This window comes from Trichoderma aggressivum (assembly GCF_033847375.1).
Source record: "Trichoderma aggressivum f. europaeum strain CBS 100526 chromosome Unknown scaffold_071, whole genome shotgun sequence".
Classification (NCBI taxonomy): Eukaryota; Fungi; Ascomycota; class Sordariomycetes; order Hypocreales; family Hypocreaceae; genus Trichoderma; species Trichoderma aggressivum.
The window spans coordinates 82,683-99,807 of record NW_026946437.1 but is presented as its reverse complement, the minus strand read 5'-3'; the positions used below and the strand labels follow the sequence as shown (position 1 = coordinate 99,807).

At 51.6% G+C, this 17,125-nt stretch overlaps 5 protein-coding genes across 5 annotated transcripts; 2 read left to right on the top strand and 3 right to left on the bottom strand.

The window, feature by feature from the left end:
* Positions 1-266: 266 nt before the first annotated feature.
* Positions 267-2,373, top strand: Triagg1_10355 (uncharacterized protein; the record flags this gene model as incomplete). Its single annotated transcript, XM_062894417.1, has 3 exons — positions 267-299; positions 379-1,753; positions 1,823-2,373. 3 exons carry the CDS (start codon positions 267-269, stop codon positions 2,371-2,373), a joined length of 1,959 nt encoding a protein of 652 aa, XP_062750706.1.
* Positions 2,374-3,895: 1,522 nt separating this feature from the next.
* Positions 3,896-5,112, bottom strand: Triagg1_10354 (uncharacterized protein; the record flags this gene model as incomplete). Its single annotated transcript, XM_062894416.1, has 3 exons — positions 3,896-4,357; positions 4,420-4,818; positions 4,900-5,112. 3 exons carry the CDS (start codon positions 5,110-5,112, stop codon positions 3,896-3,898), a joined length of 1,074 nt encoding a protein of 357 aa, XP_062750705.1.
* Positions 5,113-8,007: 2,895 nt separating this feature from the next.
* Positions 8,008-8,613, bottom strand: Triagg1_10353 (uncharacterized protein; the record flags this gene model as incomplete). Its single annotated transcript, XM_062894415.1, has 1 exon — positions 8,008-8,613. The coding sequence occupies one exon, from the start codon at positions 8,611-8,613 to the stop codon at positions 8,008-8,010; it is 606 nt and encodes a 201-aa protein (XP_062750704.1).
* Positions 8,614-10,335: 1,722 nt separating this feature from the next.
* Triagg1_10352 (uncharacterized protein) lies at positions 10,336-11,544 on the top strand (the record flags this gene model as incomplete). Its single annotated transcript, XM_062894414.1, has 1 exon — positions 10,336-11,544. One exon carries the CDS (start codon positions 10,336-10,338, stop codon positions 11,542-11,544), a length of 1,209 nt encoding a protein of 402 aa, XP_062750703.1.
* A 507-nt stretch (positions 11,545-12,051) lies between these two features.
* On the bottom strand, positions 12,052-15,640 carry Triagg1_10351 (uncharacterized protein; the record flags this gene model as incomplete). Its single annotated transcript, XM_062894413.1, has 2 exons — positions 12,052-15,457; positions 15,534-15,640. 2 exons carry the CDS (start codon positions 15,638-15,640, stop codon positions 12,052-12,054), a joined length of 3,513 nt encoding a protein of 1,170 aa, XP_062750702.1.
* Positions 15,641-17,125: the final 1,485 nt, after the last annotated feature.

Below are 17,125 nucleotides of genomic sequence, written 5' to 3'. Positions count from 1 at the left end.
GCTCCATCTAACGGTAAAGCACTGAACAAGTGCACGCAAAATTGGGGCTGCACCAGGTATGAGGTCACCATCGCCGCTAGCAGCAAAGCTGGCGACCGTCAAACCTTCAGATTTTCGGACGCGGCTCAACTTTGCACGGCAATCGAATTGACGGCTCCGCGTCTTTCGCACCTCACGGAATCAGCAGCTTGCATCGTTTCATTGCATAGAGTAGGCAGGAAATCGTCTTTGTATCCGCCAGAGCCAAGTTGGCGTCGGTGTCCATCATGTCCGCGAAGCAACAGAGACCTTCCGTCCTAGTACGTCAAGACCGCCATCGAGCTCGGAAGCGCTCAATTGATGCGGCGAATTGCCATCAACTGACCATTGTCGAACCAGGTCACGGATGCAAGAGAGAGGGCGGACCAGCGACGATCGCCACGGCGCCCTGGGACTTCGTCTGGTGCCCCTGGGCGGACGCCGATGCGATTCATGACGGTTGACAACATTCTCCAGCACGACTCCCAGATTCCTTCGGGCCAGCCTCGAGGGCCGCCGATGCCAACACAGAGGCCGCATACTTCTGGCGGCCTTCCTTCGGGCAATCGACGCATCACGGCCGGCGGCCTGCCAAACATCCCATCTCGCACCGGCAAGCCGATCCCCTCGCGAACTACCAAAATCAGCGAAAAGCTTGTGCTGCTGCCCGTCACCGATGAACAGAATGAAGAAGACGAGGAATTCGAGGGAGAGGCGGCGATCAACTTGAGCTTACAGGATGAGGCCCATCGGCCGTTGAGAGACGAGGAGCTGGATGTGCTCCGGAAAAGGGGCGGTATCCGTGGCAAGAGTTATGCAGAACGGCTACCCAAAGTGCAGAGGACGGACAAAGTCAGTCGGCTGACGGCATACTGCACTGCGCAAGCGTTCAAGACGAAAGAGACGGCGGAGTTTTTGAGGAAGAAACACGAGGCCAAGACCAAGCTCTACGATGACTGTCTTTATGCCATATACGCCCTCCCGCTGATGAACGGGATTGAAGGCTACAGAGTACGCAGTCGACCAATACTGAAGACGCCCGGGACAGGAAAAACTGTGCTGGACTTGGAAATCGAGCGTAGCGAACAGCGAGATCACCACGAGGGTTATTTTGACCACGACGCTTTTACTTCTGCTTCCGAAGACTCCAGCAATGGCCAGAGACGGCCTTCTGCGTTTGCCGATCCTTCTTCACCGCCAGACGATGGTCTTTTGTCACCACAAGGCTCATACCCTCCCATCGACGACGGCATTGCCTCCCATATGAGCCGCCTCGCGCCTGATGCAAAGAACTTTGCAGAGATGTTCGTCTTCTCGTACGGAGTGGTTGTGTTTTGGAATTTTACGGAGCACCAAGAAAAGGACATTCTGGCGGATCTCACTTTTGCCGATGCCGAGGACGGCGTCAACCTGCTTTCACGACCCTTGGACCAGGGCGATTATGAGACGGAAGAATTCCATTTCGAATATAGTCCCAATGTGCAGCGGCCGCGAATCTTCAACGACATGATTACGTTGCTGCCCCGATCGGATCATATGATCAAGCTGACTATTAGCCATGCGATTGCGCAGAGTACCAAGCTGTGCTTTTTCGAGGAGAGGATGGGCGAGACGATGCTTGATGCGCAGCACGTCCCCAAGACACTGGCTTTGACAGGAGAGCTGGGCATGACGAGGACGGAAATCGTCAAGATCATGGGTCGGCTGTTCAAGAGCCGTGTGGATATTAATCTTTGTATGTGCATTCTCCTCCTACCCATCCATCTGCTTTGAGCAGAGAACTTCAGCTAACATGCCGTAATAGCATCAAATATCCTCGACGTGCCTAATTTCTTTTGGGATTCTGAGCCTACTCTGCATCCATTGTACGAAGCCATCCGCGAGTACCTGGAAATCGACCTTCGTATCAAAGTCCTCAACGAGCGCTGCCGCGTGTTTTTGGATCTCGCAGAGATTCTCTCCGACTCGGACGCCGATGCCAAGATGAGCTACATCACATGGATCGTCATAGCTCTGATTGTCCTGAGCATCCTCGTCACCGTTACTGAAGTGGGCCTTCGCTTCGCCATGCTCGAGAAGAGCAAACGCAATGACGAAGAAGGCGGGAACAACGGCACCAGGTGCTCTGGATCTGACGTGACGTGGAGCACCCAAGGCAACCCTGCCATGCTGTCGATGCCGGTTGACGGGACAAAATATGCGGCCCTGGGCTCGAGCGATCTTGAGGTGTTGGCCCGCGCTCTAGGCTTGGAGGACCAGGCCTCGTTTGAGGATGTAAGGCGCGGCATTTGGCATCTGAGGCATGGCAGCGGCTCGGGATTGCGGTACGACGGCCAGATGGAGGACGTGGATTGATTTGATTTGCTTGTGCGGACTTGTGAAAAAGGATCCATTTTGCCTTTTTTTTTCCGGGCTGCCGGGCTTTGCAGTTCTCCGTACATGTTCTGGCGTTGCGTTTTCTTTGCCTACTAATTTGCAGAGTTTTATAGGTACATTATTTCTTCTCTTGAGCTGTCCGTGATATACAGCCTAGACTTTTGGTACTAAGCGATGGATGATTTTCAGGGAGTTGGGCTGGGGGTCTCTCAGCGTTTGATAGCTTTCAACTTGGCACACATATGTACAAACCGGTTTAATAGTAATGCGACGCTGATAACTCGGGGGCGTACAGAGCACATTACAAGACACGGCGATATGTCATCTAAACAGTATATCCTACCTATCCAGCTGCCTTAACAAACCACACCTTGTGAAGATACAACTCGCAACATCCTTCACAAGTATAGTATCCTCGTACGTAACACAGCATCACCATCATCAGCCCTACGAACCCCAAAAATACCAGATATTTCCCTTCCAAAAATTCCCAGTCCACAACCCCCCCCCCCCCCCCCCCCCCCATCGCACCAAACAATCCCCGTCCCTCCGACCCCTATCGGCACCAATTACGCAAGCCCCTCCCTTCTGACCGGTTCCATGAAGAAAAACTGCCAATTCCCTCCCGCGCGTCCAACAACCAAAAAAAAAAAAAAAAACCTCTAGTAAAGGAGCTAGTCTAGCAGCGGGTTCAAAACAGCCCCCCGTTCAATAGCTCGGCGCGCTCATGCAGGTGCAAATTGCATCTTGGTAATGGTGGCGTTTTCCCACTGCCGATTCCCGGGATTGCGACAGCATTTTCGGAATCTGTTCTTCTTGTTCTTCTTTCTTGAATTTGTTGTGGCACAGGTTTCGTCTTATTTGGTAAACTGCAAACATTAAAAAAGACAGATATTATTGAAGTGAAGCGCAGCAGTTTCATCAGTCGTGTTAGGGCCGAGATCAGCACGTCATATTGATATCCAAGAGCTAGCATCTTTTATTTCTTTCAAGTTTCTCATCTATTTCATATGTGTATCGCGTATAACCGCATAATAATGGTGCTGTTACAAGAAAATAGAACCAAAAAGGGGAGAGAAAAAAAAATAACCAATATTAAATAAGGAAAAAAAAGAGCCATGCCTCAAGCTATCCTAAAGACAGTTTTTTTCTTGTCGCACAACACCCGCTGATACACACAAGTTCTTTGTTGCGTTGCCAGTTTCACATCTCCATAACGCCATGTCCCGTCTGATGGTGATAACTTTCGCAGTCCACTGATATATCTTCCTGTAGCTGCCGGCGATCGACAGCGAATAGACAAATGTGTATATTAAAACATGGCGCCTATTCAGGCGTCAGAAGCATCTCCGTCTCGCGGCAAGGTTATGAGCGGGGACTGATTTCTTGACCCCACCAATTACTTGAAGCGCGTTTCTCAAATATCCATCTTCGTAGTATATCGTCAATAAAAAAAAGGTTATGTCAAAATGTTAAAAGCGTTGAAGTAGCCAAATGGCCGCTACCTCTGCTCGGTGGGCTTGAAGACCGCCTCCTGCTGCTTCTTCCGGTTTTTGTTGTCCAACTCGGCCTTGCTGTAGATGGCGGCGCCCATCATGGTGACGGCCATGCCCGCCCCGTTGAGGAAATCAACAGTGACGTTGAACAGGAAAATGCCGAGCATGACAGTCAAACACTGCTTGAGGTTGCCGCAAACTGTCATGGTCAGAGCACCGGCCAACTTGTTGGTGTTGAAGGACGAAATGTTGAGAAGCAGTGCCAGGAAACCGTTGCCGGCCAGAGAAGCAGTTGCAGGGACCACGGAAATATCGGTGGTCTTGATAAGCTCGCGGAAGCCAGCTACCTCGCCGGTGGCCGTGGCGCAGGCCAGAGCCTGGAGCGCAGCAAGGGGAGACATGCGCATAAGGAACTCGACGGGCGGGAGGGCCAGTGAACCGGTCATGAACCGGTTGGTGACGACCGTCTGGTACACGTGGTTAGCCCTTTTCCATTCCTGTGAAACTTGAGACAGTGCTCGAAACGTACCTTGAGAGCGGCGAGGACGACGCCCAAAATGGTTAGGAGGAAGCCGGCATCAGAGAAGCTCATTTCACCGGCGGTGGTCATGGCGGCACCAATGATTAAAGGAATGAGAGACATGTATGTCATTGTGCTATATGTTCGGCCGTACCACACGCGGAAGATGATGATGGTGAAGATGGGGCAAAGCATGCGCATCGTCTGGTAGAAGGGAACCGAGACCATGGCGAGGGAAAGGTTCGAGACGGCAATGTTGGCGGTGAAGAGGGCGCTGAATGCGACGAGGGCAAGGTTCTCGCGACGACCGAGGCGTGATAGCTTGAAGTAGCCCATCTGCAGCATGGCATATGTTCCAAGACTGGCGAACAAGGTGTGGAGGAAGGTCAACAGCCATGGGAAGTGAAACTAGATTTGCGAAATTAGTATCAGCAGCCAACAGAGGGCAAACGTAGATTGAGGTGATCAAGGCGAGAGCCATGGACATACCACGCCGAGGACGAGTTTGTTGTAGAGCGTCAGGATGAGAGAGAAGAAAAAGTAGGTTCCAAGCCAGGTGAACTTGACGGCGCTGGGTATTGAGTATTCATGGTCAATGTTCTGGTCCTTGGATTCACTCTGGATCTTTCCGGACTCGAGATCGTGCTTGAGATCCTGCTCGTCGGGAGACAGGAGAGCGACGTCTTGGGAGCGCCTAGACATGACGGGCGAGTTGTTGTCGTTGCAACCGGGCGTGCGAGGTTGAAGTTTTGAGGATTACGTATTGCGCTCAAGCAGCTTAAAGTAGCACTGCCAGCATAATTCGGACAGGCTGAAACGGGGGAGAAGTCGGTAGTGGATAGCCGGCCGGGTCTGGAAAGGCTGACGGAGCGGGAGAGCAAGAGATGAATACGAAGGAGTCGCGTGCGGAGTGCTCGTATACGGTGCAATTCGTAGGGCTCAAGGATGTAAGAAAGCGAGAAAGCGAGGCGAGCCGGCTGGGGGACGACGCCTTTGAAACCTCCAAGACAGGACACAAAAAAAAAGGCGTAGGCGGGGTACAAGAGCGAGCGACAACCTAGAGACGCAAAAGACGGAGTGGACAAGCTCCTCGACGGACGTCTTTTTTTGTTTTTGTTTTGCTGTCTCTGCTGAGAAGATGGGAGGTGGTGGAGGAGGAGGAGCAGGACGGCTTGCGTACAAGGACGGAGGAGGAAAAGTGGCGTGGACTGTGAGATTGAAGGTTCAGTTAGTCGCTGCGCGGAACGCCTGGGAAATAGGAGCGAGGAGTTCCAAGTTAGCACTGGGTCGGCTGGGGCCAGCTAGCGGGCTTGAGGAGCGCTAGAGACGCCTGGACGGAGCTGCTGGGGGCGCTGTGGCTGCTTGCGTCTGTGCGTGCGGGCGAGGGCAGCCGCACTGTGCGAGTGCTGGAGCCCACATGTGGGTGAAGTTGCACTGCAGGAGAAAGTGAGACTTTCCGTACTTGTACTCGTACACTGCACTGCACTGCAACAGTCCAATTCCACCACTAATCCATCGCAGAATCCGTCGATTGCAGGGCATTTCAAAAGACATGTTCAGGGGGGGCCAACCTTGGCGGCGTTGATTGGCGACGATGGGGATTTCCAGCCAATCACCGGCAGCTTGGCAGATGATTGATTTCGGGACTGTCGCCATACAGTGGCCAGCAGCGAATGGCGAGCCGCGGCAGAGGGAGCTGAGGGCTGGGAAATGACAGGGGGCCGGCCTTGGAACATTTGAGGTCAGCGCTGGTGTCTTGGCAAAGGGCCTGGCTAGAAGATCTCGACGGATGGATGGGGGACTTGCGGGAAGTTTTTCTGGGCTGCCGGGTGATGGATGCTGGGAGAGACCGGAGCCTGGATGTGGTTTTCTGATGCCGGTTCCGACTGGATCCTTCGGAGGTTGCTGAATATGTACGAGGAGGCCGAATATAAAACGATGATTAATCCTAGGTGCTAACGGTAATACGAGAGAGCAGCATTGATATGTAATACCTCTTCGTATATAATATTCTGTCTATACGTGCTGTGTTGCTGTACAAGGTAGCCTCTGTTAGCGGGCAACGAGGTCTCGGACGGATCGTCAACCGAGTATTTCATGTCGAGGCCCGGGCAACATGAAGTTTATCCCCGATTCATCTGCGGCACTCGAAGCTAGCTAGCATCAAAGTACTCGTATGTGCAAACCCTCCTCCGTGATAGGTACACAAGTACAGTAGCCGTTGGAGGACACCAACAAGACAAGACACACAGACAGAGCAAGGTCCAGCGCAAAGCCACCAGATCATCGGGGCGCAGTCGTACCTGTAAGATTTCGACAAGGCACAAACCCCTGTCCTTTTGTAACTGCAATGCGTGCTAGACTCCGTGTATTTTCCAGGGTTGCGCACGGTGGTAATTCTTCTGACGATGCCCTCAACTCGTTCCGGCACACATACGTCATGATGTATACGTAGACTCAATCGAAGCAATTCAGACAGCCTACCGAAGTGACGTCCTAAGAGGCAAAAGCTTAAAAGCCAAATTTCAACTCAAAGGTGCTACAAACACGTTAGTCAACTGAGAGATGCGCGTACATGTACATTTGCCTCTTCGGCACAATAATCTCCGAAACAGCCGCCGTCGCGGGCCGTAGACACAGCCATCCTCCGGCAGGCAGGCAGACAGACAGATATTCCAACATTTCAACGCTCGAATTTACAGGTTAGACGGGCGAGAAAGAGATGCAAAAAGAATTGCTTTAATATACCATGTACTCGTAATGGAGCATGCAGGAGGGATCGCCAGATCTGCAAAACGTCAACCTGCCGGATTGGACCATCTCCCGAACCCTTTTGCGGTGATTGGCGTCTGTTAGTCTAGGTACTAAGTTTGAGGGCACGAGTCTCGTGAAGTCAATGTCAAAATGTTAATGCCCTTGTAAATAAATGAGCTTGGGGTGAAGATTTGCACATACAATTGACAGTAATCATGACAGAATATAGCACCCGACATTATAACGTTTTGACGGCTGATTGCTGCTACACAGGGGCCACGCTTGTATTACTCCGTACATGTAGTCTACTCCGTATGCTTGAATCTCTGCAACGGCAACGGCATGGGCATCGGGTTTCGGCGCTCGTACATGTGCAGTTACAAGCAATGGAACGAGGTGGTTGCTGATGAAGTCGAGTGCGTGTGATTCCATGTTGTCTGCTCAACTGTTGCTGTACTCATGCTATAAATGACAGGCAGTCGAATCAAACACCAGAATATGGTTGCTTCTATACGGAGAAACCCATTCTTTCCACGGCTGAGACTTGGCATCCTAACAACACAGACAAGAGACAGAATCAATTATCTAGGCAGCATCGAACAATGCTTTCTAAATGTCTCGCCCGCACCAGTATCAAGCCGCCTGTACTGCCATCGTTTCCCCTGCTTGAGTGCTGATATCCTACCTAGGTAGCTTCCACTCTACAAAATACCAAGAATACAAACTCATATACCATTCGTTTTCTTTCACATGTGATTCTGTCGAAACGTCATAAATACTCACCTTCTTTTTCTGCCTCAGATATCAGTCCGCCCAGCGCCTTCTTCAGGACATCAAGTGCCATTACTGAATATAACCCAGGTCTCGAAACGCTCTGCCCAGAATCTCTCGGATACAGTCGTTCTTCCGCTCAGTGTATTCGTGCATTGTCTCGCCAGCTGTACGAGATGCCTCCGCTGCCTCCCTCTTCATCGCAGCATACATCTCCCTGTCAGCCGGGGTTTTCGACAGCCAGTTTCGAAAGATCTTGTGCTTCTCGGCCTCGGGACAGTCTGGCCCATAGACGTGCAGGTTCGCCGAAGGCTCATAGTTGCAGAAGAAGCGATGTTGATGCCACGCCGGCTCGCGCAAGAGGAAGTGGAAGCCTACCGCTTCGAGCTGCGGCACGTACGAGGCCTCGTCGAGCACGTCTACGACTATGAGGTCCATGTCGATGACCGGCTTGGCGGGCAGGCCGGGCACGCTGGTCGAGCCGACGTGCTCAACTGAGACGGCTGTTGAACCTAGGGCGGAGATGATGCGGTCTTTGAGGAGCTGGAAAGACTCGGGCCAGGACGGATCTGGTTCGGTGATTTCGATTTCGTTTTTGACGCGGCGGCGGGAGACTCTTTGTACCCCTTCTGGTCCGTAGGGATACTCTTTGATGATGGCCTCGATTGAGAGAGGCATGCTGAGTCTTGATCTTGATAAGCCACGAGAATTGCAGACGAGTTTGTATTGACCCGTGCAAGTGCTCAGAGATGACAATATGAATTTATCAATTGACCCTCAGCCTTGATTAAAAGTGTACTGGGATGTGAAAAAGTCACGCCCTGTTGAAAGGTAAAGAGTGCTGTGTTGCAACATATAAAAGACGGAGGCTAAGATCTGCCACTTTAGACCAACTCGGTATAACGCTGGAAGCGCCTGTTTAGAAGGATCAAATGGCGGCGAATGAGTCACTTCACCGTAGCTATAACTATAACACCATCAGCAACAACAACATAAAAACTACATTTCATTCGCCATGGTTGCCTGTTATAGTCAAGCAGAATCATATTTCGTCTTTTTCCACATCTTTAAATATAAAATAACCAATCTCGTCTTCCCATGGCTTAGTTCCACCCTCATCCAACACACACTCACCTCCGCAGCTTCGTCTACAAGCGTCTTTGTAAATTATAACACCACCCAATTTCCCCAAAACACCAAAACTCACCCAAAAAAAGCCCATGTTCCAAAAGATTTATTACCGAAATCCCCGAAAATCATCTCTCTAGGGGCCCTGAATCATGAAAATGAGATAAAAGTGCACTACCCTTGTATTAGCGTCCCGGGCATCCTTCAAAAAGGAAAACCCACATGAAGATCCAGACTGGGCCTCACAACGTTGAAACTGCAAAAACTCCCACAAGTGGATCGATAGGAACTTATATCATGAGCGCGTTCCCTCGCAAGTTGCATGTACACAGTATATATACATAGAAACATGCTTGTCTTGGGGACATTCTTGATACCCTCTAATATGGGTTCTATAAAAAAAGAAAAAGATCGACTAAGCGACGATCATCTTACCGTCTCAAAGTCGCACTCGCCGAATATGAGACTCCATCAAAGTCCATCTTTTCAAGGCTGACGCCATCACCTCATGTCTTTTACTAACTTTTTCTTCTTTTTTTTCTCCCTTCTTCTCGAAGATCTAAATGTCAATGTGTCTGTGACCTTCCCGTTTATCTCTGTCTCACAGGCCTCCTTGTGCTTTGGTCCTGCCGCTCCTTTTGTCTTCTTGTTATACATGTGCTTTGCACTACGTTCGAATCCTTTAGCATTTTTATTATCTGTCCTGAAACAATTCCTATCTCCTCTCCTTTTCTCCTCCTAAACATTTTCTTAATCCGATTCAATCTTCCTGTCGCGCGGCCGCTTGGTGGTCGATATTGCTACCATCTAGCATGATTGTTACGTCTCGCAGGCGGCCGAACTTATTCGTTGTCGCATTGATTACTTTATTCCTCGCCATAACCTTTTGCTACCATTCGTACACCGATCATGTATGTCGTTTCGTATCGTCCTGTTACGGTTCTTGTGTGATCGCCTGGAGCTGACGTCAACCACCATCAGGAAGGACTCATTGCTATGATACCATACAGCTCTAGATTGTCAAACTCTACGATATCAACTTCCCTGATATCGTCATCTTCGCACTCCTCCCAGCCTCAGGACTCAGCCTCTTCCTCAAACCCAAAGACCTCGAGGCTGCACTATCTCATTCCAGCCAGCCAACCCAACCTGCATTTCTGCTACAATCTTGTTTCCTCGGCGGTCAACCGCTACCCAGTTCCTACACTTCTTGGATGGCATGGAGTTGACGAATTCGACGCGGCAAATACTCATCTAGCAAAGTTGCGGGCCATGGAACGATATTTTAACTCGCTTTCACCTGCAGAGGATGATGACTTGGCAATCATAGTCGATGGCTACGACATTCTCATCCAATTACCGCCAGAGATCATGGTCGAGCGATACTTTCAGATTGCCGAGCGTGCCGATGCTCGTTTAGCAAACCGTTTCGGCGTCAGCGTCCGCGAGCTTCACAAGCGCGGTCTTCGCCAGACCATCTTCCTGGGGCCCGACAAAATCTGCTGGCCCATCGACCCTCTGGCGCCCCGTTGTTGGGCTGCCCCTGAATCACCCATTCCGCCATCCGCCTGGGGGCCGAACAAGGGGGGTTGGGAAATAATCTATTCCGATCCTCGATGGCTCAACTCGGGAACCATCATGGGGCCGATTGGTGATCTAAGGAAATATATCACTGCCACCATGGACGAAATCACGGCGACTCATGATCCTGCGTACGAGTTTAGAGAGTCGGATCAGTACTATCTCTCTAACGTCTGGGGCAGGCAGGAATACTGGCGTTCGAGGATGATGGAGGGCAAAGTTCCAGCAGGTCCACCAGACAGGATCATTCCGGTTAAAAAGAGTCTTTTTCAGAAGACCGAGTATCACGTCGCCATCGAGTACGAGTCCGCCCTGTTTCAAACCAAGGCCGGATACGAGCCTTATTTTGGATATCTACAGTTCAACGAATCCGACTTGACAGCCAGACTTACCGCTGACATCCTCCAAGAGAGATCTACAATTGAGCCTTCTGCGGTAAAAATGCCTGAGAACGTCGCTGCCTCGCTGAGCAAGTTGTACGACGCCATCACAGAGGCTCATCCTGGATCTATGTCGGAGGACTGGCTTAGCATTGTTCAGCTGGGCGTCAACTTCGTCACAAATCATATCTATGGCCTGTGGCATTGTACGGGACCCAAAGAGTTCGTCGAGCTTGAGTATCCCACTCTATGGTTCTACCCCTTTGTCAAATCCCTACTCAGGGCCGCAGTGAAGGCTTCCCAAGCCGGCGGGCCTCTGACGCAGAAACTCATTGACGGGCGGAAATGGCTTCCCAAGAATTATTATCCCGTCTCTGCTGATTTGAATGATGAATTCGGCGGGGCATGGACGGACTTGAATGGCGAGTTTGTTCCTTGGCGAGATCTTTGTCAGCCTCATAACAAGGTGCTATTCCAAGGGGAAGAGAAAAGGTCTGGGCTACATCTAGGCAGTCTCTAAGGATGGCCAAAGTTTGAATAGGGGAGGGAATATAGATACAAGGTATGGTTTGGCGTCTTTCGCATGGAGTTTGGCAAGGGGATTCTTTCTATAAACGGCTCGACATGTTTTCTGGTGTATGGCGTTTGGGCAGGTATTGGATTTGCATTCTTGTATTCAAGAAGGATTGTACATTGTGGGATACGGTTCGGTGGAAGTATGCAACATCGAGACTGGGCAATGGAGCAGAAGAGATAGAATGTGTGCGGCGTCGCATTTCAATACCCATTTTCATCAAAAGCGTTTACTTGCAGGAGGAACAACATGCTCGACACTCCTAAAGCAATCTTCAAACAGGGGACAAGACAAGTATCGTGACAAAGGGAAGGAAAATCTCATTGATATCTGTTCCTAAACGCCATACATAATCATCTAACACCCGTGCTATGCTCCCTTGGTCCGGCCAAATCACCAGCCGATATACAATCAAATTCCTCCACTTTACGAAAACGCACATCAACAGTACGCTTAAACCTCCTCTAGATTCTCCAACGCCACGTAACCCTCTTCGCGGTTCTTGCTACGAAGTCTTCCAAACGTCTCCTTGGCCCAGCCGACGATGCCGGTGCCGCTCATCCAGCGCAGGCCGCCCTTGTATTCGGCGGAGGCGTCGTCCATCCACTGCGGTCGCTTCCAGAATTTGAGCATGAGACTGCTAATCACTACACTAATGCTGCTGCAGGCCATGGCAAATCCGGCCATCATAGGGTGCATGTGCAGGCCCAGCGGCAGAAAGAAGCCCATTGCAATGGGCAGTCCAATGAGGTTGTAGATGCACGCCCACAACAAGTTCAGCTTGATACGGAAGAAGATTGTTCGGGTCAGGTTGATGGCGGATGGGATGCTGAGCAGGTCGTCGGGACGCATGAGCACAACGTCTGCGGCCTCCATGGCGACATCCGTTCCGCTTGACATGGCAATGCCGACGTCTGCGATGGCGAGGGCGGGAGAGTCGTTGATACCGTCACCCACCATGGCCACGACTTCGCCCTCCTCCTGAAGTCCCTGAATAATGGTCTGCTTCTGGTCGGGGCTGACACCGGCGAAGACGTTCTCGGGAGCAATTCCAACAAGGGCGGCCACGGCCAGGGCGGTAGGTCGTTGATCTCCGGTAACCATGGCTGTCTTGATGCCCATGCGGTGCAGCACCGAGATGGCTCCAAGAGCTCCGTCCTTGATTGTGTCCGAAAGGCAAAGGTGACCGCTGTACTTGCCATCAATGGCAACGAAGATGTTGGTGGTGCCGGCAGTAACAGACTTGGCTCGTGTGTTCTTTTCAGACGAGTTGATTTGCTCTGCGGCTTCGATGGCGCTCTTAGGGACCTCGACACCGTTATCTTCAAGGAAGCTCACGTTTCCGGCCAGGACCCTGTAGCGAGTTCTGTCTGAAGTAGCAGGCTCGACAAGGGCGTTGATACCCTTTCCGACAGTAAGCTTGAAATCGTTGACGCTTCCTGGAATGGCACTCTCAAGCTCATAGATTGAGAGTTCCTCTTTTGCTGCTACCAAGATGGCCTTGCCAATAGGATGCTCGCTGCCCATCTCCGCAAGACCAACGGCGGCCCACCAGATCTTCTTTTGCGATTCGCTATTCCATTGGGAGACCAAATCCATCTTGGCAACGCTCATTTTGCCGCGGGTGATTGTGCCAGTCTTGTCCAATACGACTTGAGTGATCTTGGTCGTTTGCTGCAGCGCAGCTCCGCCCTTGATGAGGATGCCATTCTCCGCTCCCACGCCGGTGCCTACCATAACGGCAGTCGGCGTGGCGAGACCAAGAGCACAAGGACATGCAAAGACAATCACAGAGATGCACAACTTGACGCACACCATGAGCTTGCCACCGCTGTTACCGGCCAGGAAAATCATGGGAGGGTGGTCCATCCAGTGGCTGAGGATCAACCATCCGATGAATGTGAGGAGACCGAGGAGAAGAATCGTAGGCACGAAGTAGCCTGCCAGAGTGTCGGCTACCTTTTGAATGGGCGCTCTTGTAGTCTGGGCGTCTTGGACAAGCTTCACAATCTGGCTGAGCTGGGTATCACGACCGGCTCGCGTGACACGGAAATCCACTCTGCCGTTGCCATTGACGGTACCTCCGATCACGTTGTCTCCGATACGCTTCTGCACGGGCATAGCCTCTCCGGTTACCATGCTTTCGTCGACATAGGTTTCTCCCCGGGCAAGGATACCGTCTGCTGGGATCTTGTCACCTGGTCGAATGACGACAATGTCGCCGACCTGGAGCAACTCCGTTGGGATGTTCCTCTCTTCATGTGCTGAGCCATTCGCATTTCCAGAACGTTGGGCCGTGGTGTCGGTGGATTCCTCGGTTGACTTGGCCCATGATTCGGCTGCCTTCTCTGCGGCAATGGGGTCCGCGTAGATGGTTGCCATCGACGGGGCCAGAGACATGAGACGAGACAGAGCCTTTGACGTTTGGCCCTTGGCGCGGTTCTCGAGGTAGCGGCCAAGAGTCACAAAGGTGATGAGCATAGTGCTAGTATCGAAAATCGTACCGGGCTTAGAGTACGGGGGCAAGACTAAAGAAATTATCATGGCGAAAATGCTGAAGAAGAAAGCACACGATGTACCGAGCATGACGAGGACATCCATCGTCGGCGAACGATGCTTGAGTGATTTGTAGGCCGAAACATAGAATCGCTTCCCGACGCCAAACTGAACGGGTATCGTGAGGAGCAGGCAAACCACATCGCCGAGATAGAGTCCAGTACACAGCTGGATATTGTTGATGTCTATGCTTGGTAGAGCCATAGGTATTATCATGTTGAGGAAAAATACCGGAAGAGCAAACGCAACGGAAACCTTGAATGCTGTCCTCCATTCGGTAATCTCTCGAGTTTTGGCCAGTGACTCGAGCTGGGCGTTGTTGTCGTGGCTGTCCGCAACCAAGGCATTGAGACCTTGCGCTTCCACTGCTTCGACAATTCCTCGAAGCCCAATGGCGGCAGGTTGGTGCGTGACGGAAAGGCGCTCCGTAGCCAGGCTAAGAGAAGCAGATTTGATACCAGGAAGAGCTGTCAGCGAATCCTCGAGTGCCTTTGCAGCGACAGCATCAGGGCTACCGAAAATCTTGAACTGAGAAGTGGTAATTGCATTGCCTAGGTCGTTAGTATCGTATACGGTGGACAAAACCGTGGCATCAAAACCGCGATCCTCGATGATTTCGGAGATTTGCTCTGGGGAGAGCTTTGTGACATCGTGAGAGATGACTGCACGCTCGGCCAGAAGACTGATGTTGAATTTCAACACGCCCTCGACTCCTTGAAAGCCTCCCTCGACAGCAGAAGTACAAGCGCCACATGTCATTCCCTCGATAGCTACAGTTGTAGTAGCGATGGAATTGGATGGGTTCTCGGCCTTGGTACTGCTGTCGGGTTGCGCCTTCGCGGAATCAACTATTTCGGCGCCAAAGCCGCGGTCTTCGATGATTTCGGCGATCTTCTCGGTTGGCAGAAGCTCTGGGTCGTGTTCGATGACGGCTCGCTCAGAAAGAAGAGATATGCTAAAGCTTTTGACTCCTGGGAGGTCTTTGAAGCCGCCCTCGACGGCAGAAGTACAGGCACCGCACGTCATGCCCTCAATGGCGACTGTTGTCGTTAGCAACCCGCTATCCAGATCCTCATCTCCCTTGACATCCGAGAATCGAGGGACAAGCGGACTGAGCAGGTCTGTGGACAGCACCTCGGCGTCGAATCCAGTATCCTCAATGGTCTCTCGGACCTGCTCAGCGCTGATAAGCTGGGGATCATGCATGACGACGGCGCGCTCCATGACGAGACTGACGGAGACGGTGCCGACGCCCTTGACGCCTTTGAAGCCGCCTTCAACAGCTGACGTGCATGATCCGCACCTGTGAGAACGTAAACAAGTCAGCGATGCTTGGGCAAGAGGATTCGTCCAGCTAGAAACAGAACAGAGCAACCTACGTCATTCCACCAACGCGCAAAGTAGTCGTCGCCATGTGTGCGCTCCTGGGCGTAAGGCCCGTATCATCATTATCCCGCCCGGGGACCTTGATGTAGCTTGGAGCCATGGTTCGTTGTCGTTAAGCAGTCGAGACCGCTGATTTCCCTCGCAGATAAGAAAAAGAAAAGAAAAGAAAAACAGAAGCGACCGGCGCGGGAGACGTCAGGTCGCGGCTAACTCCAGATATCCTTCACCTTCCAGCTGCGAGCATTGCACAGGACAAGAAGAAGAGACGATGGATTGATTGGGCGCCGCCAAGGATGCTCAGAGAGGACAGAAGTTGCCGTAATTGTCCCAGAGACCGGCCCCGGAGGAAATGAAGCAACACGGCGGTTGTGAGGATTTAATAATTCGGCCGAGCCGGATTTTGTCAGCAGAATCAAGTCGTCTGGCCGAGCAAGCCGCGCTATCGTCACAGCTCTCCACCAGAAACAGGATTTCGTAGTTTTTTTGTCTGATTCCTAGCCGTAGAAAACGTACGATGTAAGAACAAGGGTGGAGAGAAAGAAGGACGGCCGAGTATTGTAAATTGTGCGACAGGCCCAGAAGAGAAAGAGACAGAAGGAGCGCCACGGCGTAAGCCAAGGGTCTCTCAAGATGGGTGGGCGAGTCTCTCGCGGTTGGTCGCTCGTTGCAGAATCCAAAGTAGCGCGGTACAGAAGGGGGATAAAATAAGAAATCAATAAGCAGTGGCTCAGGTCCGGCAGCTGCACAGGCCGACAAGGCTCGAGACTAGCAGCGAGTGCGGATGACTTTGAAATGGATTTGATCCGACCAACCAGCGATCGGGATGCAATGAATGAAAACGGACAGACGCAAGGACAAGGGGGGGAAGAAAAGAAAGCGATGCAAAGGACAAAGAAAGGACTAGGCGGGGGAAAAAAAGAAACGGAAAAGGAAAAATGAACAAGAATATTTGCGTTCGAGAACAAACCCGGTCGATGCACCCAGTTTAGTAGTTATAGGTACCTACCAAAGGATTACTTGTCAAATAAGAGGGATCATGGAAGGGGATGCTGTTGGCGCCTCTGCACTTGTCGCACTATGTTTGATGGCGCCCATCGCGAGCCTGAGCCTGTGTTTCAGCGGCCTGGAAATGAATCGCGCTGAATAATTCATCCAATGGTGCCCAGCACAGACGAAACACCCCGGCCTGTCAAAACCGGTGCTGATGAAGGACCAGCATCATTTCGTTTGCAGCGGCTGATTGGAGCGTTTTTGGGCAGAACATCAAACATTCACATCACTGTGTCTGATAGAGCATCGTCAATTCAAGACATACCTACAGTGAGGTCTCCGAGCGCCTACAAGTATGTACACCGACACTTATCGACATGTCATGAGTGTTCGCTTGCGTGCGATATCCATCGATGCCCAACCACTTACAAAGTACCAGGTTTCTTCGAGACTACTGCAATACGATATACACGTATGTGACCCAGAGTAAGCCTCCCATCAGACCAAATCATTCTTGATCACCGCCAAGCTGCTTCTCCTCCCCGACTTTTCTCTTTCGGATAGCCTCTAATGCACCTGGGCCTGCTCCTTCTGG